This window comes from Camelus ferus, chromosome 18 (assembly GCF_009834535.1).
Source record: "Camelus ferus isolate YT-003-E chromosome 18, BCGSAC_Cfer_1.0, whole genome shotgun sequence".
Classification (NCBI taxonomy): domain Eukaryota; kingdom Metazoa; phylum Chordata; class Mammalia; order Artiodactyla; family Camelidae; genus Camelus; species Camelus ferus.
In genome coordinates, this window is record NC_045713.1 from 6,691,441 (window position 1) to 6,715,496 (window position 24,056).

Here is a 24,056-nt window from a genome sequence, read left to right on the forward strand (position 1 = left end):
AAGGTGGCTGCCGGGGTTTTCTTGGAGGCTAGCACGGAGTAAGGATTCCTTTCTAGAACACAGGGTCTGGCCTACTTTGGCGTCCCCTGTCCCGTGGGGTCCCACATCCTGACCCCCCAGTTGGCAGCCTTCCTTTTCTTCTTAAGAGCTCAAGCAGGATGGCCCAGCCCCTCCCCCCAAGCAAGGACCTGCCTGGTGGGAGGCACGAGGCACAGGGCTCAGGGTGGGAATGTTTGCACTTCAGCCTTTGGCTGAGGTGAGCTGGTCACTCCTAATAGGATGGGGCTCAAAACTCCTCACAAGCCAGCCCTCAGACCCCCCTCCTCCGTTACCATAGTAACTCCAATGCCCTTTTGGGAAATGGACACGTGCAAAAGGTGGGGCCCTCCCCAGAGGGTCACAGGCCCGTTCACCTTTTGGACAAAGCCACATTCTCCATCCTTAGCCTCTGCCCAGAGATTAATCTCATTGTTAGAAATGTAAATCCTCTCCTCAGGGTCACCCTTCACTACCCCTGGTGGGGAACTCTGAGGCCAGGTCCTCTAAGAACTAGGATTCCTGGGGTCAAGTCCTTTCTCCTGTATCCCCGAAACCAGAGGGTGGATGGCCCACCCTCATGTGGCTTTGTCTAAGGGACAGACAGCCCCTTACCTCCTCAGACCTCAGTTCCCCACCCCTTTGGACATTGTGGGGGGCACCCAGCCCTCAGCCCCCACACACCAGTCTCCCTATTTCTCCCCTCAAGACCCACCTCACAGACCCCTCCTCTACCAGAATCATGTGGAAATTCACATCTCAAAAATTAATAATTTTATTTCTTTTTTTTTTGTGGACAACTCAAAACTCAGCGATGGTGAAGGGATGCTCTGGAGCAAAGTCTGAGGAGAAAGCAAGAAGAACTTTCTCGAGGTCTCAGGGTCAAGGCTCACCTGGACCCGCCAGCTTGTCTCGGTTCTGGCTCTGCCTTTTATTCCTGAGGGCATGGGGAACAGACACAAGGGTGGAAGGTTGGCACCCACTCCCCATGCTTACTCTCCCCCACCAGCCCCCCAGCAACTCACCTTCTCCTCCACCGCTTCCTGGAAACGCACTCCCTGGTCACTGCGGGCACTATGACCACCACGGGCACCAGCATTCCCAATAGGATGGCCACAAAGTTGGATGCTTCTGGGTGCAGGAAACAGAAACAGGGACATGGGATAGGAAGGGGCAGGGGAGAGACACTCCCTTTCAGTCCTCGGCTGCCACCCTGAAGGGACCCCACCCCCTAAATCCCTGGGTGGCTGGTTCTCCTTCTAGGAGGGTGCCGCTCCCAAGGGTCTCAAGGCCCTGGCGCTGCCCTCCTGTTGCTGGACACGCAACTCCCATAAACCTCTCAGGGGGACATTCATCCAGCCAGTCCCCTAGAGACGAGGGTATTATGTCGGCCAGGGCTTCTGGAATCACTTCCAACGGTCACCTGGGAGCTTATGAAAAACATAGATCTCTGGGCTCCCTCCAGATCTACCGAATCCAAATCCTTGGGGTGGTCCCGGAATGAGCATGTTAAACAAGACACCCCCGGCCTACCCCGATCTTAGGCGTGAGATAAGGATAAAGTTGGAGAACCACTGGCCCAGAGGCTCATGGGAATTAGGCTCGTGAAAAAAACCAGTAGAAGGTACTGGAGAGGCTTAGAGGGACACAAGAGTGGGGAATAACAGCAGGGTGATGCATTGGGGTCACAGAAGTGGAGAGCTCAGGTTCAGAGGGAAGATTCCAGCGTATGTGGGTAGGACCCCGGTCCTGCTAATCTTTAGGGATCATATATGTTGATAAATAATGTTGTATTATTATATTTTACATAGTAATAGATGACACTGAAAATATGTTATCTACTGCACATCTATAATAGCTATCTTTTAGGTTACTATTATATACATGGAATAATTCTGCAGCTGTCGTAGGTGGGGAAGGAGTGGTGAGGATACAGGGCCTCGGATGAAGTTCTTGCCTGGTTTTTTGCGGGGCAGCACGTCCCGAGGCTCTGAGCAGAGGTCTCCCCCGTAACCAAGTTCACACTCACAGATGAAGTGGGTTCCCCACTCCTGGCACCGCCCGTCATTCTGGCAGGGGTTCTGTAGACACGGGCTATCTGCAAGGATGGAGGGCAGTGGGAGGGAGTTCTGGGAGGACACCCACAGTCAGAGGAGAAAGCAGGGGCTGACAGAGGCTGGTCGGGGTCCTCTGGTCAGGCTTCCTATTCTGGCTGTACACTCACGAGCCCTGGGCTCTAGGGAAGTCGCTCGCCCTATCTGAGCTCCATTTTCTTTACTGATAAAATGGGGAGGCTACGCTAACCCCCAAGTGCTGAGTAAGGACTAAAGGGGATCCTGGGAAGCTAATGCTGGGAAAGGGCCCAGCACAGTGCCCGGCAGAGAGCAGATGCTCAGGGAAGGCAGGTCCATTCTCTCTACACCTTCCGAAAAAGAGAGCGAGAAAGGGATGAAATGGCATGAACTTCCTGACGTTGATGGGGTGGAGTCCCAGGCATAGGACTGGGAGGGATAGTCCTCAGTCCAAGGACCCCTGCCCCCTGCCCAGGGTAAGAGGGCAGCTTGAAGCCAAGTGGTGGTCCAGGCTCACCTCGAAAGCAGCCACGAGTGAGGTTCCCCAGGGTGCAGATCTCCCCAGTGCTGCAGCTGAGGGGCTCACACAGAAGGACCCCCGAGCTGGCGCAGGTGCAGCGCTGAGAGCAGTCCTCGGTCACGAAGCTGTCACCCTGCTGGAGAGGGAGAAGGGCCAGGAGGGGGAGGTCTGGTTTCCCTCCCGCGTCTGACTGTCCTTTCGCACCTCCACCCCCAGGGCCTCGCACGGCCGGCCCGGACCTGATAGTAGATGCCCTTGTCGGTGCAGCCACAGCGGGACAGGGGAAGGCTCCGGGCACCACTGTAGGCGTAGCCTGGGAGGCTGGCACAGCCCTCCACACAGGGGCCATCGCAGTCCCCAGGGACCACCAGGCTGGCACAGGAGGCTGGGCAGGGGCTCATGCAGCTCTGATAGACAGTATTGGCCGGACACTGCAAGGCTGAGGGGACAGAGTCGCAGTCAGAAGGTGGTGGGCTGGGGCTGGCCCCGCAGGGATGGGGAAGGCGGCCACCCCACAGAGCCCAGAGCCTGGTATCCGCAGGGAAGCAGAAGAGTGGGCCAGTTTTTCATGGTTTTTTGTCTGTGACATTAATGCAGGTGGGGAGTAGCCACTATGGGGAGTGGGCGAAGGAGCGGGAGGGGGTTGCGGGAGTCAGGGCGAGGCTTCCAGGTGAGAGCAGAGAAGGGGCCAGGACACTGACGTGGGGAGAGCTGAGGGCTGGGGGAACCAAGACAGGATGCGGAGGAGGGGGCAACGGTGGGGGCTCAGAGCTGAGCAGAGGGTGGAAATAGCCCAGAGGGTGAGCAGCCAGCTGTGGGGGAAGGTCAGGGCCTCACCACAGTGGGTGTGGTCCCGCCAGCCGGCCAGGGAGGCGCCCGCCTCCTGGCAGATGGTGGCGTAGCCACTGAGGACCTGGCAGCGCAGCTCCTCCTGCTCTTTGGGGTCCCAGGCGGCACACAGATCAGACACACAATGCCTGGGGGGACGGCAGGGACAGTGGGGGGCTGTCAGCAAGGAAATCCAGCCTTGGAAACTCCAGCCGGTTCTGTGTGTGTGTGTGTGTGTGTGTGAGAGAGAGACAAGGTACCCAAGCCACGGAGAAAGACTTGAGCCAAACAGAGAAAGAGCCGATCAGAGAACAGGCTGCAGGACCTGGAGAAAGGCCATCCCTCATGTCCTCGGTCCCCAACTCACTCCTGGAAGGGCTCTGGGGCCACAATCTGGTGACAGGCAGCGAAGGGGCCCTGGGGGTCCACCAGCACCCTGCACGCCTGTGTGTTGTTGATGAGCTCCAGCTGCTCCGGGCTGCATTCAGACACATGAAAGCCTGACTCTTTTTCCTCTTCCTCCTCTCCTATGGCCCTGGGGCAGAGAGCGGGAAGGGCCAGGTAAGGCCCAGGAGGCCTGCAAACTCAGGAAGAACTGGGGAGGGGCGGAAGGGGAGGGCATGGGCAGGGACTGGGACCCGCGAGGCAGGGGCCGCGCCTTCAGAGGGGGAGGAAAGACACGTTGGAATTAGATGAACCAGGTGAGTCTGCCCAGGCCCGGGCCCTCGGGGTTCCTCCTCCTGCTGAGGATACAGGGTGAGCGGGGTGTGGACAGACAGTGGGCAGTGTCTCCTCTCCCCAGGGCCCGGGCCTCCCTGCTCAGAACCCCCACCCTCTCACCTTGAGAAGCGGGCGAGTCCTCCTCCCTCGGTCTTCTTTACCTCCCAGCTGTTGCCGAAGAGGAGGAGGTTTTGGGTGAGGGTGCCGTCAGGCAGCACAAAGTCATTCCTCTTGTTTTTGTCGAAGTTGCCGCACAGGCCGAGCACCAGCCTCTGGTAGGTGATGGGCAGGGAGATCACTGCAGGAGGAAGGGGCGTCTGGAAGTGAGACTGCCCACCTCATCACTTCCCACCCTTCCTGGGTCCTCCCCTGGAGCTGGGGCCACCCTCCCAGGCAGGGGTCCTCTCACCACACCAGGCCCAGATGAGATGTGGTTCTCCCGCCCCCATCCCAGGACCATTCCTTCTCCCCTCTGCTCTCCACCCTCAGCTACCTGCGTTGTGCCTGTCATTGAAGCTGATGACCATCTCAAAGTCTGTGATCAGATACAGACGATGGCTCCGCAAGAAGATCGACAGATGGTCATTGGGCTTGTAGGGGATGGCCATCTTCTGACCATTGACCTGGAGAAGGCAGACAGGAGCCGAGGGGCGTCCTGAACCAACCTGACTCTCTGCCACTTCAGCCTCTGCCCCCTTGCACATCTCGGTGCCTCTCCCTGCCATCATTCTGGGGAACAAGCTACGCCAGGAAGCTCCCCTGTTCCCAGTGGCAGAGGCCAACCTGAGTTCCGCTCCCCTTGAAGCCCCAGCCCCTTTCTTGCTAAAAAACTGGCAGGGAGGATGCCCCCGGTACTTCTTCGCCCCGACTCCACCTCCACGCTGCACCACTGCGCGATCTTTCCTTCTGTCTCCCCCTGCCTCTCTCCTACCTTGTCTGTAATCCCACTGCCCCTCTCTGCACAACCACCCACCAAGTGAAGAGGGTGCCTTCTACAACCAGGCAGCCTCTGCCAGAAACTTCCCAGGGAACACAAGTCCTGGCTTCACCTGCTCCAGGTGGCCTCTGTGGCCCGGTCTGCCTCCCCAGCCCCTCCTGGCCTGCCCCAGCTCTTACCACAATCTCCAGTTCATCCTGGAGCTGGACTGTGTAGCCGTAGACCTTCACAATGACTTCATGCAGGAAGATCGGCTTGAAGGACGGATACACCTTGTTGCGTCCCTCCACAACTACGGGCTCCACCCCATCGGGGAGCACGTCCATGGTCTTGACTAGCGTGTAGGTCATGTGTCCTTCAAAGCGGTAGCTGAGGCCATCAAATGTGCGGTAGTGGGGATCCCCAAAAACTGTGCATTGCTCCCACTCTGCCAAGAAGGTCCAATGCTGAGAAGGCACCCTGCCTGATATAACAGCCCCTCACCTGCCCTGGTGTCTCCTGCTGCCTTCCCTCTTAGCCCTGTGTCCTTAGTCTTCAACTTTCCCCCTCTCCCAGCTTGAGAGGCTCTCCTCGTCTGGTCCCACCTTTGGTTGTTAAGATGGCAGAGCCCAGAGAGGATCATGCAAGCGACCAGGGAGCTGGTCAGAGCCCGAGTGCGTGCCCAGGCCCACTCCACCCCTCTGACTCCAGAGCCCTGCAGCAGGGCCCTCTGGCTCCACCTCGGCCCCGAGCCACCTCCCTCCGCCTCTCTGGGGCCTCTTACTGTCAGCTGTGCAGCTGTCCTTGCCCTTTTCTTTGGAGCTGGGCTGGCAGTGAGAACCAGAGGGGCAGGTGAAGGGCCGGCACTGAATGGCTCCCCCTTTGCAGGTACAGCTGTTCGAGCAGCCTCCGGAGAGCCAGGACTTCCCCGCCTGCAGAAGCCGCAGGAGGAATGAGAAGTGAGGGCAACAGGGCAGCGCTCCCTCCTCCCCGACCTCAGCCCTAGCCCCCTGGTCACAGGCAGCCCCGGTGCCATCTGTGCTCTTACGGCCCCTGCACCGCCCTCTAAAGGCACTGTGCTTGCCGTCTCACACGGGCTGATCAGGTGGCGCTACTGGCCCACGTTAACAGATGAGGAAACTGAGGTCACAGAGGTCTCCTTACTCGTGAGGGGTACTAGCAGGATTCAAACCAAAGCCGTGCTCCTTCCACTCTACCATGCCATGTCCCACTTGTTTGGATTCCTCAGACCCCAAACCCCAAACCCTGCCTGTCACCAGCCTTCCCAGCCAGGGCCAGACCTAGAGACATGGGCACCCACAGCTGAGAGGCACAGGAAAGGAGAAAGCACCATCCTGAAGGTGTGTTGCCCCCTCCCCGATGTCCCGTCCCCACTCACAGGGAGGTAGGCACCCTGGGTGTCTTTGCAGCCGCACTGACTCCTAGACACACACTGCTGCCCACTGAGCAGGTAGCCGGGCTCACAGACGCAGCCCTCCTCGCAGGTGGAGGGAAGTCTGCCCCCTTGGCACTGGTCTTCCAGATTCAAGCAGGAAGGGGAGCAGGAGGGAAGGCAGTTTGTGTAGATGCTGTGGGTGGAGCAGTCCAGAGCTGGAGGGGGAGAGGGGAAACATTTACGGAGAATGGGCTATGTGCCACCACCAAGGAAAGGAGTAAGGATGGTTCTCCCCATCCAGCACGGGACTCCGAGGTCAGCCAGTAGCCCCAGCACGACGCTGGTGCATCTGGTCAGTAAGCGTGTGACTGGCGTGTGTGTATGAGGTGTGACAGGAGCACAGGGTAGGGAGGTGTTCACTCGGCTGGAGGAGTTAAATGAAGCCCTTGTTGCAGAAGGAGTTGTGAACAAATGGAAATGTCCACAGGTAGGAAGACCACAATGTAAAGACATCAGTTCTCCCTAAGTTAACTTATACATTTACTATGATTCCAATAAAATCTACCAACAGGATTTTGTTTTGTTTTTTAAATAAGACAAGATGATATTAATGTGGAGATAAGGCTATAAACAAACCGGAAAAGCTGGGAAAACTCTAAAAACAAACCAGAAACAAACAAAAAAACAGTACGTATGTAGTGAATGTCCCTACCAGAAATTTAAACACTATTTAAACCCTCAATGATTATGACATCATGTTGCTAGTAAATGAAGATAAATGGAGCAGTGGAAGAGGAAAGAAAGCCTTATACAGGGACCCAAATATATATGGGAATTTAATAGAAATCATGGTATCTCAGTGGAGAAGGAGAGACTGGTGTTAACAATACCGGGAAAAATTAAAACAAAGTTGGTTCAGTTTTCATCCTACTCACCAGGATAAATCTCTGTGGCTCAAACATTTAAATTGGGGATGGGGGGGTCAGGGATGTCATTAGGTTTTTATTTAATTTTTGGTGGAAGTGCTGGAGATTGAACTCAAGACCTTGTGCATGTTAGGCACACACTCTACCACTGAATTGTACCCTCCCCCCTGAAATACTGAAATATTTTTAAATGATGAAACCATACAAATACTAGAGCAAAACGTGGGAAAATTCTTTTTTAACTTCCGAGTAGGGAAGGCATTTGTAACTATGCTTCAAAATGCAGGCGCCTTTTAAAAAAAATACTATCATATTCAAACCCACAACTATATATATTTTTGCATGGCAAAAAAATAGTCAAAGATGAAAAAAAAACTGGAAGAATTTTTGTAGTTCATTGCACTAATGAAGGGCTACTCTCTGTAGCAGATAAAGAACATCTATAAAATAGTTTAATAAAGACCAATAAACCAGTGGGAAAATGGTGAATGGGTTATGAAGAGATCTCAGAAAGGGAAATCCAAATGGCTCCTAAACATATGAAGAATGCACAACTTCACTCATCATAGGGAAAAATGCAAATTAGGACGCTTCATTTTTCTCTTATCAGATTGGCAAAAATCCAAAAGCATGATAATGCTCTGTGTTGGTGATGCTGTGGGGAAATGGGCATTCTCCTATGTTGCTGGTGGGAATGTCAATTCTTCAACCTTCATGGAAGGCCATTTGGCCACATCTCTCAAAAGCACAAATCCACACAGTCCTTGAGCCAAGAATTCCACTTCTAGGAATTTATCCTACAGATAAGAGGCACACACATAGAAAAGCGTATTTGCATAAGGTTATCCACTGCAGCACCGTGTGCAACAGCTAGAGGTTGGAAACAACTAAAAGGTCCGTCAATAGGAGACTAGTTAAATAAATTATGATAAATGAATCACGATATAATAATGGAATATTATGCAGCTGCAAAAGAGAATGCTGCTCTTTACATATTTGATGTAGAAGGATTCCAAGCTAGATTGTCAAGTGAAAAAAATAAAGTGCAAACTACTATCTCATCTGCTGTTTGTAAGAAAATATGGAAAATAAACCTGCATTTGTTTACATGTGCAAAAATAAAAGACCTTTGGATAAACACTCAGATACTGATAGGAGTAGGCTAGGAAATGCGCCCATGGGGTCAGGGTAAGAGGTCAGGGTAAGACTTTTCAATAGGAATCTTTTAATATCTTTCAAAGTTTTTGAACCATATGAATGCATCATGTACTAAAACACTTGATCACTGTTTTAAAATTTAAAAGGTTCTGGAATCAGATAGTGGTGATGGTTGTACAACTTTGTGAAGACCCTAAAAGGCAGTTAATCATATACTTTTAAGGCAAGAATGATATAGTATGTGAATAATAACTTAAAAGAAATGTTTTGAAAGGAAAGAGCTAGAGAAGGATGCCTTGGAGTCTGCCAGGAGGGGAGAAGAAAACCTTCCAGGTGCAGGGAGCGGTTTAAAGGCAGGGAGGCCTGTGCAGGGAAGGGGATTGTTTGATGCAGGCAATGCGGGTGCACACGGAGAGCGGGGAAAGAGGAGACGCTGGGACAGCCTGCAGGGTCTCCAACATCTCAGAGAGGAGCTTGGACTTGCTGGCAACAGCCATGCAGGGGAGTGACGTGATCACATTTCCTGGGGAAAGGAGCCGCCGAGAGGCAGCCCGCGCAGTCCTGGTGGTCTCTGTGCACTGGCTAAGAGCTTATTGTAAATGGTCCACGTCAGAGAAAATGAGGTCAGAGAGAGGTCGGGAGCAACGGAAAAGGTGCATGGGGGAGCTTGCAGGGATACCCAGCCAGAAACGGGGTCTGGGAGCAGTTTGGGGGTGGCCATCGGGGACACTCACGGCAGAAGCTGCTATTTCTCCAGATTGGAGGCTTCACTCCCCGGGCCTGGCAGGCAGCCCCAAACGCTTGCAGAGACTCACAGAAGGCACGGTTTAGGCCTCCGAACTCACAGAGTTTGTGGGTACAGCTGCGCAAGAAGGGACTGAGGATCACACGGGAGGCACATGTGGCCCAAGCGGGAGCCCCAAAGGCCGCCTGGCATTGTTCCTGGGCTTTCTGCAGGTCAGCTGGCCTGCAGTTTGTATCTGGCTTCTCCTGCGGTTCAGCTTCGGTCTTCTTGTCGTCTTCTTCGCAGCTGGGAAGGGAGAGGGGTCATCACAGGGACTGCCACTGCCCCCATGTGAAAATGACTTGGTGATCCCAAACTGTCCTGAAGACCCTGCCTGTGTTCCCCGGGAAGCTGGCTTGAGCTCTGGCAAGCCTTCTGCGTGGCCTTGGTCCCCTCCCACATTTCAAAGCCTAGAAAGGAAGAGTTTCACCTTTCCCCAGATAGGTTCCTGGGACCCAGATGCCACCCCCTCAAGTCACGGTCAGAAAGAACCACTCCAGACTTCCCACCCCAGGTGTGCCACACGGTCTGGGATCCCGACTCGGGTTCCTACACAAAGGCAGAGAGTCTTTGGGGACAATTACTTTGGATCGATTTCCTTATCTTGCCAACTGTCCACAAACATGACGTCATCCTGGGCTAGTTCATCACTGGGCATCATGAGTTCGTCTTCTTCCTCACCGTTGAAGTTCCCACACATGCCGCAAGTCTGGGTGGGCAGAAGGGACCGAGGGGATCCTCAGCACCAGGGAAAGCAGAGGGCATTTTTCGTTGGCACCCTCTTTTCTGCTCCAAAGAGAAAGGAGTCCCTCTTCCCTGCGGCCCTTTCCCATTCTGGAGAGTGACTTCTTTGGTCTGGTACCCAGCTCCCTGCAGGCTGACTCTCCTGTGAAGAGACCGGGTGTTTTCCTCACCTTTCCGTAATAGGCTTTGGGGAGTTCGATCTCTATGGAACCATTGCCGTCAAACTTGACTTGCACCCCAATGATGATGTTGAGCACGAGATAGCCGTTCCTGGAAGTGACTTTGACCCCCCGGACCTGGGTGGTCGCAGGAAGGGAGACTCGTGTGCCATTGATCTACAGAGGAGGGCAGGACCCATGAGCAGGAAGGAGGACAAGACCCCCCTCCCCAGCGCCCACCTCCCCACTGCCCGCCCTGCTCACCCGCACTTGGTCCTTCTGCAGAGTGACCAGGGACCCATAGATGTCCACGTGGACCTGGCGGAGGTAGAAATTGGGGGCTTGGCCTTCCCGCTTCCCATTCTTGCCACTGATCTTGAAGAAAGGCAGGTCCATGGTGGAGTGGCATGTTTTCGCCAGGATGTAAGTGCAGGTGCCCCTGACGGCATGGTAACTACCATCGAAGCTTACGTAGTGGGAGCCATTGTGGATGCGACACACTCCCATCCCTGGAGGACAGACAGGTGGCTGAGGAGTGGCCCAGCCTCCAGCAAGAGCAGGCCTTCTCCCCACCTTCGAGGAAAGAACGTGGAGGAGAGGAAGCCCCCGAAAGGAAGGAGACAAAGAAAACAGTCCAGACAAGGGGGTGGAGGAGGTGTCATCGGGCCAGGGAGAGACATGATAACCTGTCCAAGTTCACGGCCCATACGGGAAACGTGAGTGAACCCCGAGGAGCCCTTCTTGATGAAGGGGGAGCTGAGGAGAACTCGTCTTGGTGGCTAGAGGTCCTTCTCTGTGCTCAGTGGCCTCCTACCTGCCACCCGGCACCGGATCAGCCCATCCTGGGGCCAGCACATCTGGTCACGCTTGCAGGCCGTTTGGAGGCAGGATATATTGTTGTGGGTGGAGCAGGTGCAGAGCCTGGAGCAGGTGTTGTCCGTGTACCAGCTCTCCCCGACCTGTGGGGCACGGGCATCAGCAGAGCCAACAGAAACTTGGAAGCTGGAGATGAACGGAGCCCCCTACCCTGCACACCCCCTGAGGTTTGCTTTACTTGGCTACCTGCCTCCATTGCGAGCCTTTCTCAGGCTCTTGGCTTCTGGACTTGCTCCTCAGCCCCCAGCACTGGCCCACCCCTTTGCTGGCTCCGGGCCCTCTGGCGCCCAAACTGGTGAAGCTGGGAGGGGAGGGCACCCCTTGCACTCTGGCCTCTCACCGGGTGGTAGGAGCCTCTCTGGCTGGTGCAGCCACACTGGCTGAGAGGCACACAGGAGGTTCCGCTCAGGATGTGGCCTTTCTGGCACACGCAACCCTCGGCACAAGGCAGTGAGGACGGGCAGGGAGATGGGGTGTTCAGGCCAGGGCAGGTGGCCGGGCAGGGGTTGGCACAGGTGCTGTAGCTACTGCCCAGTGGGCACTTCAGAGCTAAGAAGAAACCAGTGTTAGGAGGGCAGCGTGATTGCCAGCTCCCTGACTTTGGGGCATCAAGAGTCCCTGGGAAGATCCATGGGATGAATAGATAAACAAAATGGGGTCCATCCACACAATGGAGCCTGAAAAAGGAGGAAATTCTGGCACATGCTACAACACGGATGAACCTTGGGGCCATGATGCTCAGTGAAATAAGGCAGTCACAAAAAGATGAATACTGTGTGATTCCACTAATATGAGGTCCCTCAAGTAGCTGAATTCATAGAGATGGAGAGTAGAATGATGGGGGCCAGGGGCTGGGGTGAGGGCCATGGGGAGTTCGTGTCTAATGGGGACAGAGTTTCTGTCTGGGAAGATGAAAAAGTTCTGGAGATGATAGTGGTGATGGTGGTGATGGTGGCACAATAAGGTGAATGCACTGAATGCCACTGAACTGGACACTTAAAAATCGTTACAATGATAAATTTTCCGTTATATGTATTTTACTGTAAGTAAGCAAACGAAAAAAGAGTTCCTGGAAAAGAGCAAGAAAGCTAACAGAGTTGGCCCAGGTGAAGAGCGGAAAGAGGCAGGAACACAATGAGGGCTGAATTTTTTGGTGCGGTGAGAATCTGATGGAGGCGGCTGGTGCAGGGAGACAAGTAGAGGGTGGGGGTTGGGCTTGGAGAGACTAGAGAGTGGGGAACAGAGGAGGGTCCCAAGTTGGGGCTGAGGGCCAGGCTGTGAAGGGAAAAGTAGAGGAGCAGAATTTAGGGAGAGGAAGAAAGGGGAGGAGGGCTCTGGGGGACTCCTCCTGGCAGCGAGAGGGGAGGTTAGGCCACTCACGGCAGAAGGTGCTATTCCGCCAGGTGAGGACCTGGCCGGCGCGGGCGCACTGGGATGCGTAGGCCTGCAGGGAGCGGCACAGGGTCAGGGCATCGCCCTTGGTTCCACACTGGCCATACACACACCTTTTGAAGCTGGACTGCGGGGACACCACCTTGTGGCACTGGGAGAAGGGTCCTGAAGGATGAGACAACACAGGTGAGAGTAAGCTTGGGAAGGGAAGGGAGCAGAACCGCGCAGCTGCTTTGGGGCGAATTTGACAACCATTTTGATCAAGACCCGTAATTATTGAGAACCTGCTGCCTGAGATGCAAAAAACTTCTGGCCTATTAGTGCTTCTAGGTGAACCCTGCCTCTGCATTTCCCTTGGCCTGTTTCCTGACATCCCTCTACTTCCTGTCTTACCTGACCACCCTCCCTGATCAGTCTAGGGGTGGGGGGATGGAAAAGGGGCCCCTGAAGGGGATTTGGCTCACCCAAAGGGTTCCTTAAGATTTCACAGTTCTTATTCCAGGTATCGGGCACTTCATCCCCCAGGCACTTGGGGGAATTGCCACCTGCAGCAAAGCAGCTGACCAGGGAGAAGTGGGGAAGAGATAGGAATTTAGAATTGGAGGAAGCCTCTCAAAAGTCAAAGCAAAAGTGGAGAGGGAAACAGGAAGGGGAATAAGGATGGGAGAGGAGAACAGAGAGGTGCCTCAAGTGGGAAGGTCAGCAGATGCAGCAGGAGGGCAAAAGGTTAGATCTCAGGGTGGACTTCCCAGGAGACAGATCAGCATGGGAGAAATCAGCAGGCAGGGGCATGGGAGGTCGGAGCAGCCTCTTATCAACTTCAGGAAAGATTGGGGATGCACAGAGGACACCTCCAGGCTGCCCGCCAAGGCTTCCCCCAGGGGTCTTGCTTCCCCCAAATTCCTGACTCACCCAGGTTCAGATAACTCATTTAACTTCCAGGAGGCCCCCAGGCGTGCAGGGCTGCTTGCAGGTCTTTTATCAGACTGTAGAATGTCGTCTAGACTGTTGTTGTTGTAGTTCCCTGGAGGACAGACAGAGCAGTCAGCAGAGGCTGCAGACCCAGCCCCAGGACCAAGAAGCACCCCTCCCTCTTCACGCAACCAACCTTTCTCTTCCTTCATTTTCAGCTTCCCTTCATATCTACCCTTGGGAGCAATGCCCTCAACCAAGTAATGGGTCGACAAGCACCAAGGATGCCTTCAGACGTGTGGATGAGCAGGACCAGGACAGGCTCCTGCCCACTGCCCTGGTTTCGCCTGCAGGTGCCCAGGGAGCTCACCGCACATCCCGCAGAGCCGGCCAGCGTAGGAGGAGGGCACGGTCACTTCCACCAGATGGCTCCCATCATAGCGAACTTGAAGCCCAAAGTTCGTGTAGAGGAGGACAAAGGAGCCACTGGACCTCACGTTCACACGGCCTTGTGCAGGCCACAGGGGCAGGGCCACCCGGCGACCATCCAGCTACAGAGGCAAGATGGACATGATAGCGAAAGGCGCCTGGGACAAGGACAACAATGGGGCCAAGACCAGGCAGCAGGAAGGGGATGGCTGGTGAGCCTCAGAAACTGGGGCAGTGCGGGTCAGACACGTGGGCCTGCAGGCAAGGGAGGGGCAGAGAAGGGATGCTGGGCATGCTTGTGGCGGGGGAGGCCGGGGAGGCGGGCACCGGCACTTACCACGACCTTGCGGCCTTTGATCAGCGAGATTTTGAGGTTGAAGACCTGCACGTGGACGGCTCTGACATAGGAGGCCTCCAAGTTCCCGTGGCGGAACTCGTTGGTGGCGCTCACGACGAAGTTATTCTCTAGGGACCTCAGCCAACAAGGCCGGGTCAGGATGTAGGTGCAGGTGCCCATGAAGTGGTGCAGGGCTCCATCAAACGTCAGGTAGTGGGGGTCCCCCGAGACAGTGCAGGTGCCGGACCCTGGGCAGGAGGAGATGGTGTTCAGAGACACATTGACCCCGAGCTGCCACCCTAGCGAGTCCACGTGGGGTTGGTACCCGTGGCTCAGGGGGTTGGTCGGTATGACTTGGAGAGATCAAGGTCAGCTACTGCCCTAACCTCACTCTCTGGGTCCCTGAAGACACTGTTCTGGCTAGGGGCCATTGCCTTCCAGTCCCTGGTTACGCTCCAGCTCGCTAGGGAGCCTGCTTCAGGACAGGACCAGGCGGCAGTCCTCCTGCTCACCTTGCACCTGACTACTTACCTTGAGCGTGGCAACCATAGATGCCATCCTGCCGACCACAGAGCTCCTGGGCCTGGCATCTCCAGAGCACACAGCGAATTCTGTTGCTGCCTTCACAGATACAGAGCTGTGTGCAGCCCGGCTTGAACCACCGCTCCCCAATCTGGAAGACAGAAGGAAGGAAGGGAGAGAGGTCATCCGCAGGTCTGACGATGAGGCCCCTGCAATCCGGCTCACTGGCCTGCTCACTGTGGAGGCATTCCTGTCATCTCAAAGCTCCAGGCTTAGCTGCAAAAGTCCAGCCTTTGCTTGCTCATTCAGTCACTCCATCACTTGTCTGTTCCTTTTTCAACAGAATGACATCATCTGCATTGTGCCAGGAATTAGGGATTCAGTAATGAACACGATGAGTGATGTCCCTGCCCTGACGGAACTCCCAGTCCAGTGGGGCCAGTAAACAAATTAACTAATAGATCACGTGCTCCAACATGACATGTACCCAAAGGTGACAATCAGGGCACCTGGGGAGAGTTTCCTGCCATCCACACAGACAATAAGCACTTGCTACAAGAGTTTATCACCAAGATGCTTATCAGGATGGCTTCAAGGAGGAGGTGGCATTTCAACAGAGTCTCAGAGGAGGTGAAGCTGGCTAAGAGGCATGGCGTCTGGGAGGGAGGACAGGAGGAAAGGGGCCGCAAAGAAGGTGAAATTAAGAAAGCAAATTAAGTGTGGATAAGGAGCATCCCGTGGGCCCTCCTGGAACGCAGTGCCGAGCAGAGGAGAGCCACATGGACAGCAGGTGGTAGAGAGCTTGGACAGACGTCATCGTCATCCCCAGGCCTTGGGTGGGGACAGGGGAAGGAGGAAGAGAGATGAATCGTGGTTGAGGATCTAGCACCACATGCTCCCTGTGAGAAGACGGTGAAGACAGGGCCCCGGGGTGGGGGCTGAAATCCTTCAGCAGAGACAGGGACCCTCAGTGGGAGAGAAGACATGTGGAAAGAGTACAGGTGAGATGCAGATGTGCCCAGGACTTCAGAGAACGAGAAACTCCAGGAAAATGACTTGGGGATGTGCCAGGCAGAGTGACCAATGGGAGGGGAGAGAACCGGGGTCTCAGGCTCTGCCGGGCAGCGTGGGAAATAATCACGCTGTGTGAAAAGTACGGGAGTCAAAGGAAGAGGAGGCAAATTAGATCTGAGCCAGAAGTTCCCTAATCCCAGCCCTCCGCCCCAGCTTCCTGACCCCTACCCCCCATCCTGCCCAGCCTTCCCTCTCCTGCCCACGAGCGGGCCCAGACTTCAGAACGGGAGGGCCAGTGCTTTCTGGCTGCGCGGCTGAGAGGCCCAGCCCCAGCGGCTCACCTTGAAGTAGCCGGCTGTGGGGTCGAGGCACCCGCACTCAGACCGGGGGACGCACTGGAGACCGCTGAGGATGAAGCCAGGGTCGCACTCGCAGCCCTCCACACAGCGGTCCTGGCAGGACATGCCCGAGAACCCAGAGTGGCAGGTGTCGGGGCACATCTTGCCACACAGCGTGTACTTGCTGTTGGCTGGGCAGGCCAGAGCTGGGGGACAAGGGAGCGCAGGTGAGGCGGGGAGGGGAAGGGAGAAAAGAGGCAGCTCACAGCCCAGAGTTGGGAAGGCCCATGGCTAGAGCTTTCTGCTCGAGAAAAGAGTGACAGGGAGAAACCACTAAGGACCTCGGCTTCCACCTGGGCCTGGACGGGGGCCTGCAGGGAGCTTCTGGGAGGCAGGACAACGGGAGCAGACTGATCCAAGAGCCTCATGGCACTGCTGCGTAGACAGGGCCGAGGTGAGGCAGTCAGGGTGGAAGGGGCAGGGACAGGGACCTGTGTGGCCCCATCGAGAGAGCTGGGCCACCACCAGCAGTCACGGTGCAGCCTCCCAGGCCATGTCTATTTTCCGTGTGCATCCAGTGACCTGGGTGTGCACTCACACATGTATGCATAGCCTCGGGTAGCTGGGAAGGCTTTCTGAGTCTGCAGGTGACTATGTGATTTTCTCCGTGGATGTTTCTGCCTCTGCAGATTTCCCTGTTCTAGTGTGGAAGCAAAGGGGTTCAACCAGGTGCCCCCCTCCCCAAGCCCATGCTCAGAGGCTGCCGGCCCTCCACAGGTGTCTGCATCTGAAGGAAGGGGCCCAGCATCTCGGTACAACTCACAGCAGAACTGGGGTCCTCTCCAGGGCTTCACCACGTAGCCAGCATCCTGGCAGGTCTCAGTCAAGGCCGACATGTGGGCACACAGCTCCTGCTGCAGCCCTTGGAAGTTACACATGTCAAACATGCAGTTGTCGAAGAAGGATGAAGCCATGATGTGAGGCAGGCATGCCCTGAGGAGAGAGGCGGGGTCCGAGAGAATGAAGGGCAGACCTTCCCACCTCCCAGGACCCCAGGTGCCAAGTGCCACCCCTCCACCGCAGGGTCCTTTCCACCCTCCTTCATACTCAAAGGCTCCGCGAGAGGCCACAAGCCGTCCACAGAACTCTGGCCCCGACATATTGTTCTGCAGGTCTGTGCTGCAAGAGGGAGGATACTCCTGATTCTGCTGGCACCTGGAAGAGACCCATCCCAAGCACCCTGAGGACCGAGGCTGGCCTCTGTCCTGGCCCGACCCCAGCAGTATCCTGGCTCTCAGCAACCCCTAGTGGAAAACATTTAAACACCAAGCCCTAAAGGTGGGAAAAACTTGGAGGCCCGCAAGTAAAAGGCGGGGCTGCTCAGAATTGCCTGAGGACCATGTTGGGGGGAGGGTGACCATTGCTGGTGGCCGTGAGTTCAGTTTGTGAACTTGGCTGGGAACTAGAGCGAGGAGAAGAGCGACAACGTGGGGGTGTGCAGAACCAGGGAGAGGAGAAGGGGTGATGCCGGTCGGGGTTCCTGGTTCTTTGAAGGTGCACAGGAGCAGGAGGGTGGAGACAGAGGGGGAGTTCCTCACTTCTGGTCCTCATCCTCTGAGGTCTGCCAGCTGTTACCCAGCTCCACCTCATCTCGCGCTGGTCTGCCATCTGGCTTCTGGTTGTCGTTGCTGCTGTCGCCATCATAGTTGCCACAGAATCCACAGAGTTTGTCAGAGTAGGTGCTGCAGGGGCCGGGGGAAGAGGAGGTGTGAGCGGAGAGAAGGGGCCTCCATCATCCGTCATCCGAGGGACCACAGCAGAGAGGGGATGAGGAGGGCGCGCAGGCATGAGCTGGGGGTGGGTGGCGAGATGCAGACTCGGAACAGAGGTTCCATGCCAGGCACCAGGTGCACAGGGACCTCATCGTGGCCCTCACACTTGGGGCATTTTTTACGTCTCCCCTCGACCCCTTCTGCTCACATCCCATCTTCCAGCCACAGCAAACCTCTCGCTGGCCCTGAGACATTCCACTTTCCTTTCTCAAGATTGTTGTTCACTATTTCTATAAAGCCTTTCTTTCCCTTGTTTGTCCATCTGGGGAGCTACTCCTCCTTGAAGACTGGGGTCAAGAGACTCCCCTCCTGAAGGCTCCCATGGCTCATTGGTGACTCCTCCTAGCACATTCCCAAAGCCTTATGTATATATCTTGCTACTTTGACGCTGCCCTGAAACCATTTCTTCCCCTTCCTTGACCAAAGGGAAGCCTGAGGGTTGAACTGGCTGCTTCCTCGTCACAACTGAGAATTCGTGCCACGGGGACGTCAGAGGACTTGGATGGGAGGGTCCCTGGAGGGCGAGGGGCAGAGTGGGTGACCTGGCAGTTGCCTCGCTGGGTGGCGCCCTCACCTGGGCACAGTCACAAACAGCTGCTGGTCACCGTCCCATCTCACCCGCAGACCGAACGCCGTCTGCAGCTCCACAAATCGCCCACTTGGAGCCAGGAAGACGCCTTTAGAAGGTATGGCTGGAAGGGTGACTAGCTGACCCCCAACCTGGAAGGTGGGGCCGAGGGAGGAGACAGAGAGACAGATCCGAGGGTCAAGGAGGACACCCAGTGGACTCCCGTATCCCCACTGTGGTGCAAATGTTCTCCTCCACTCCACGTGCAATGCTCTGGAGGGTTGGGAAGCTGGAGGAGCTGGGCGGGACGAGGCCACGGTGGCCCACCAGATGGGCCGCAGCCAGCCTGAGTGGAGAACGGACTCACCAGCGTGCGTCTGCCCTTGAGCAGGGTGATGGTGGTTTCGGGCAGAGTCACGTAGACCTTGCTTAGGTGGGACACGCCTTCTTGTCCTTGATCCTCATTCTTTACTGTCACCCTGAAGAATGGCTCTGGGCAGGGAGAGGGTGGGCTCATTCAGGAAGCATTTCTGAGCAGCCACTGAGGGTGGCACCCCCATCCAGCCCTCGAGGATAAAGGGCCACAGAGACAGAGGCTCTACGGTTCAAGAGGGGAGGCAGGACCCCAACGAGAGTGGGGTGTCATCCAGAACAGCCTGGGCCCATGTGCTGCGAATCCATCCCCCCTCAGTGGACGGGGACATCCTCTAGGACAGGGTGTTTGTGCTACTTCTCTCGTGCCTTTATTGCCTCAATCAGAGCTGGCCAGGGAAGCAACTGATGCAGAGAAGTGTCTCAACCTGCGTTTCCCCCAGGACTCTTTCCTGAGAGCCCTGCTTCTGGGGTGGACGTGTCACCCCTTACTCTCCAGCCAGCCTCGCTCCCATCTTGCCCTGCTATCTGCTCTGGCCCTGTCATGCTGGCTGCAGCGCTCCAGGGCCCAGCTGCTCCGACCTCAGACCCCTCTGGTCCTACCTGTCAGGTTGCCACAGGGTTGAGTCAAGATGTAGGTGCACTTGCCCATGAAGTTAAAACGCCTCCCGTCGAAGGTGAGGTAATGAGGGTCTCCGTAGGCGGAGCAGGTGGCAGGGCCTGCCGAGGGGATGCAGGGGACACGTGAAGCTGGCTCACCAGGCCAGGCCCCGTGCCACCTCACCCACCCAGTGGCGTGCCCCAGCTCTTCTGGTCGATGGAGGGATTGGGCCCCTGGTGTCAGGCCCACGTGGACAGGCAGGGACAGTGTGAGGAGAGGGTCTCACCATAGGGGTGGCATCGGTACTGGCCCTTCTTCAGCTGGCACACTGTGCGCCCCCCGCACTTATAGGCCTGGCACTCCATCCGACTGCCAGGCCAGCAGTGGCACCGCTCTGTGCAGTTGGGGCTGAACCACTCTGACCCCGCCTGAGAGCAAGGGAGCCAGAGTCACAAGGCTGCAGCTCCCAGGCAGACTCCATCATTTCATACTGTAGCCCCCTCTTCTCCTCCACGCCTGCAGACCTCACCTTGCTCGGGCTCCTGCTCTCCTCACCACCCAGCAGATATTCCTGCCCAACCCAGGCCCTTTGCATATGCTGTGCTTGCACCCTGGAATGCCCGTCGTCCCTCTCCCTCTTTCTAAACCATTGCTCTGCGATCAGCGAAGTCCGGCCCAAGGGTTGTACTTCCTCAGGAAGACATCTCAGACCTCCCTGACTAGCCCCTGGTGCCTTTCCTTCCCAGGACTTGCCACGATTGCACTTTTATATTAATCTTTGTGGCTATTTGATTAGAAGCACCCCTGCGAGGGACTGTGTCTATCTTCACTCGCTTTCTCAGCACCAACATGTAGCACAGTGCCTAGTAAAGAGTTCTCATTTAATAAATACTGAATGAAAAAGTGAACCAAGGCTCGACGGGTCCCCCAGAATCTGACAGCACGAGGAGAGCAAGGACATGCCCTATACATGGGGACCCCAATGCCAAGAGGATTGAAGGTAGCCAGTAAATGTTTGCTGAATGCATAAGTGAACATATAATAAGTGCATATATATCTCTCAGGCAGAGGAAAGAGATGCTTGCTGCTGACGGTTGTGACAGATCTTTCTACCCAGGCTGCAGCTTCAGCTAATCTTAATGCTGACACAGGGACACCCAGGAGACTGCTTAAGAGGGTTTGGGGAGGAAGTGGCCCCTCAAGAGACGAGCAGGAACTCGGATGGCCCAGGGAAAGAACACCAGGAGCTGAGAAGGGGCACTAGACTCTCATAAATAGTTCACAGCACTTTTAATTAACAGGTCACATATATTTATCATAAATTGCTAATAATCATAATTAGCATTTATTAAGTAACTGGTCTTGTCAGGATCTAGCTTCATCTTCACAACAACCTTATGAGGTAGATAATCTTACTGTGCACATTTTATAGGTGTGGAAATGAACTGGAAAAGGTAAAGAACCTGGCCGGAGGTCACTCAGCAAATGAGTGCTGGAGCCTGGATTCAAGCTCAGACCCGCCTGACTGGAGGGCGGCTCTGTCCAGCCCCATGGCCACCAGCCACGTGAGGCCAGAGAGCTCGTGAAATATGGCCGCTGCAAACTGAGATACACTGTAAGTGTGAAATACACACTGGATTTTGAAGACTCAATAGGGGAAAAAAAAGGTATATAAACGATTTCATTGATTGATAACCACTGATTACATGTTGAAATGAGAATATTTGGGACTGAGAAGATGATTTGGGTTAATATAATCTGTTTCCTTGTGCTTTTCTAAAATCTGCTATTAGGACACATACATGCCATGTGAGGCTTGCACACCATCCCCTTCAGATGGCACTGACACAGCACCTGCGCCCCTTCAGAGCCTCTGCTCTGGTAGAACCTTCCGGGGCGGGGGGGGGGGGTACATCAATCAAGGAAGAACAGTAACTACTGTCCATTGACCTCTCCAATCAGAATTTGCAAGTTCCTTTGGAAGAAGATTCTGGAATGCCTCATTCTGCCTTGAAAATACCTGAATCAGGCTCAGTGTCCAGAGCTCGCTCTCTCTCTCTCTCTTTTTTTTTTTTTTTTTTTTGGTGGGGGAGGTAATTAGGTTTATTTACTTATTTATTTTAGTGGAGGTACTGGGGATCGAACCCAGGACCTCGTGCGTGCTAGGCATGCGCTCTACCACTGAGCTATACCTTCCCCCCCCCCAGGGCTCTCTGTCTATGCAGGGCCCCCTGACTTTCCTCAGGATGGAGATGAGGGCCCTGCACCACCTGGTTGGTCTAGCGTCTAATGTATCATGGCTGCCAATGTGAGATGGAGAAATACAGAAACATCAGGACTGCTGGGAGCACTCAGGACAGGGCCACGGATGACAACGGAAACTTCCGCACTGCCCAACGTCATGCTGGTCTAAAGTAAGTGCTTAACAAATGTTTCTTATGTGAATAGAGATGACAATCAAAAACCACACGCTGAATGAATGACTCCCCCACTGTGTAACCACTGCCAGAGAGCTGACCCCTTGGGAATATCCCTTGGCTCCAAATTCATCTCACCTGGACAGCAGGCGGGGCCAGACCCCAGGGTTTCGGCTCAGCCTCTCCCTCAGGGGAGCTGAGCGTCCCAGTGGTCTCACCTTATAGAAATTTTCATTGTAGAAGCAATTGCAGGAAGAGGCGTTGATGCAGCGGGAGCCATTGAAGAAAAAGCCAGGATTGCAAACACAGCCGGGCTTGCAGGGGCGCCCACAGTTGGGTGTGGGGCTCTGGCAGGATGCCGGGCAGGCGCAGGGCTCAAAGTGGGCATCTGGGGGGCAGTTCACTAAGGGGGAGACAGGCTCCATCAAACCTCCACTCTACAGCTTTTCTCCCGTCTCCCCTCTACGCCCTGCTCCCATTCTCCCAGTCACGAAAGACCACACAGTATATGACTCCCTGTGTATCAAATGTCCACAACAGGAAGATTCATAGAGACAGAACGTAGATGAGTGGTTGCCAAGGATGTGAAGGTGGGGGAATGGGGTGTAACTGCTAATGGGCACAGACTTCCTCTTTGGGGTGATGAAAGGGCTCTGGAATTGGTAAGTGGCGATGTTCACACAATCTTGTGACTCTGTTAAGACCACTGACTTGTATACTTTGAAAAGATGAATTTTTACGGCAGTGAATTATATTTCAACAAAAAAAAGAAGTAGTAGCCTGGTGCTTGCGTTCCAACCATCCCCACCCCACCCGCGCCCTGCTGTCCCTCTCACTCAGGATTCCTCATCACTTCTTCTAAAGTCACCATGTCTGATTCATCTCTCCTCTGAGACTGCAGTTTTCAACTAGAAGCAGCTGTTTCCCCAGCCCTGTCACCCAGTCACTGTCTCTTACTTTCATCTCTTTGTCCAATGCTCCATCACATACCTGTAGTGGTGGCCGGGGTCACAGTGGTCATGGAGGTACTTGGAGCACCAGGAGGCACCCCTAGGACTGTTGGCCCAGTGGGTACAAGGGTAGGGCTGGACAGGGGTGTCGCAGGAGCTCTGGTCCTTTCAGTGGGGATCGTGGGTTTTTCTGTGGGAATGGTGGTCCTTTCAGTGGGAGTGGTGGGTTTTTCTGTGGGGATGGTGGTCCTTTCAGTGGGAATGGTGGTCCTTTTGGTGGGAGTGGTGGTCCTTTTGGTGGGGACTGTGGGTTTTTCTGCGGGGATGGTGGTCTTTTTAGTGGGAATGGTGGTCCCTTCAGTGGGAGTGGTGGTCCTTTTAGTGGGAATAGTGGTCTTTTTGGTGGTAGTGGTGGTCCTTTCAGTGGGAGTGGTGGTCCTTTCAGTGGGAGTGGTGGTCCTTTTAGTGGGAATAGTGGTCTTTTTGGTGGTAGTGGTGGTTCTTTCAGTGGGAATGGTGGTCCTTTCTGTGTGGATGGTGGTCTTTTTGGTGGGAATGGTGGTCCTTTCAGTGGGAATGGTGGTCCTTTGGGTGGGGACCGTGGGTTTTTCTGTGGGGACGGTGGGTTTTTCTGTGGGGATAGTGGTCCTTTCAGTGGTAATGGTGGTCCTTTCAGTGGGGACGGTGGCCCTTTGGGTGGGGGCCGTGGGTTTTTCTGTGGGGATGGTGGTCCTTTCTGTGGGGATAGTGGTCCTTTCAGTGGTAATGGTGGTCCTTTCAGTGGGGATGGTGGTCCTTTGGGTGGGGACCGTGGGTTTTTCTGTGGGGATGGTGGTCCTTTCTGTGGGGGTGGTGGGCTGCTCAGTGAGCCCAGTGGGTTTTTCTGTGGACACTGCAGGTTTTCCTGTGGGGACTGTAGGACTTTCTGTGGGGATTGTAGGTTTTTCAGTGGAAACAGTGGGCTTTTCTGTGGTGACAGTGGCTATTTCACTGGGGACAGATGGTTTTTCTGTGGGGGCCATAGGTTTTTCTGTGAAGACAGAGGTTTCAGAAGGGACTGTAGTGGGGACTGGAGATTTGGAAGGAAGCACTGTTGGCTCAGGGCCTGTAAAGAAAAAAAATTTCCTGGAGTTTAGTCAAAATCATACCACCACCCTCTTGACACATCCAACTGGAGTGGGTGGGCTCAAGGGGATAAGTTACTCACACCTCTCCGTCCGCTCCCAGCCCCAACCTCC

General features: G+C 55.0%; 1 protein-coding gene and 1 non-coding gene across 2 annotated transcripts in view; both read right to left on the minus strand.

Annotated features, from left to right (window-relative positions):
* Positions 1-833: 833 nt before the first annotated feature.
* The window catches only part of ZAN (zonadhesin), a 30,562-nt gene continuing 7,339 nt past the window's right edge, over positions 834-24,056 (minus strand). Inside the window, 35 exon segments of the mRNA XM_032461041.1 lie at positions 834-973; positions 1,062-1,164; positions 1,994-2,134; positions 2,626-2,764; positions 2,868-2,912; positions 2,914-3,064; positions 3,528-3,605; positions 3,824-3,991; positions 4,297-4,474; positions 4,670-4,799; positions 5,293-5,540; positions 5,877-6,024; positions 6,492-6,703; positions 9,307-9,602; positions 9,941-10,065; positions 10,271-10,435; positions 10,523-10,767; positions 11,073-11,217; positions 11,475-11,683; positions 12,515-12,691; positions 12,991-13,085; positions 13,439-13,550; positions 13,809-13,989; positions 14,205-14,452; positions 14,736-14,877; positions 16,082-16,284; positions 16,902-17,071; positions 17,186-17,293; positions 17,677-17,820; positions 18,485-18,630; positions 18,846-18,970; positions 19,454-19,570; positions 19,738-19,879; positions 22,087-22,271; positions 22,859-23,923. Of these exon segments, the coding sequence (XP_032316932.1) occupies positions 919-973; positions 1,062-1,164; positions 1,994-2,134; positions 2,626-2,764; positions 2,868-2,912; positions 2,914-3,064; positions 3,528-3,605; positions 3,824-3,991; positions 4,297-4,474; positions 4,670-4,799; positions 5,293-5,540; positions 5,877-6,024; positions 6,492-6,703; positions 9,307-9,602; positions 9,941-10,065; positions 10,271-10,435; positions 10,523-10,767; positions 11,073-11,217; positions 11,475-11,683; positions 12,515-12,691; positions 12,991-13,085; positions 13,439-13,550; positions 13,809-13,989; positions 14,205-14,452; positions 14,736-14,877; positions 16,082-16,284; positions 16,902-17,071; positions 17,186-17,293; positions 17,677-17,820; positions 18,485-18,630; positions 18,846-18,970; positions 19,454-19,570; positions 19,738-19,879; positions 22,087-22,271; positions 22,859-23,923 (6,341 nt within the window). The 3' untranslated portion in view covers positions 834-918.
* Positions 21,576-21,647, minus strand: TRNAA-AGC. Its single transcript has one exon. It is a non-coding gene; the product is annotated as a tRNA-Ala (tRNA).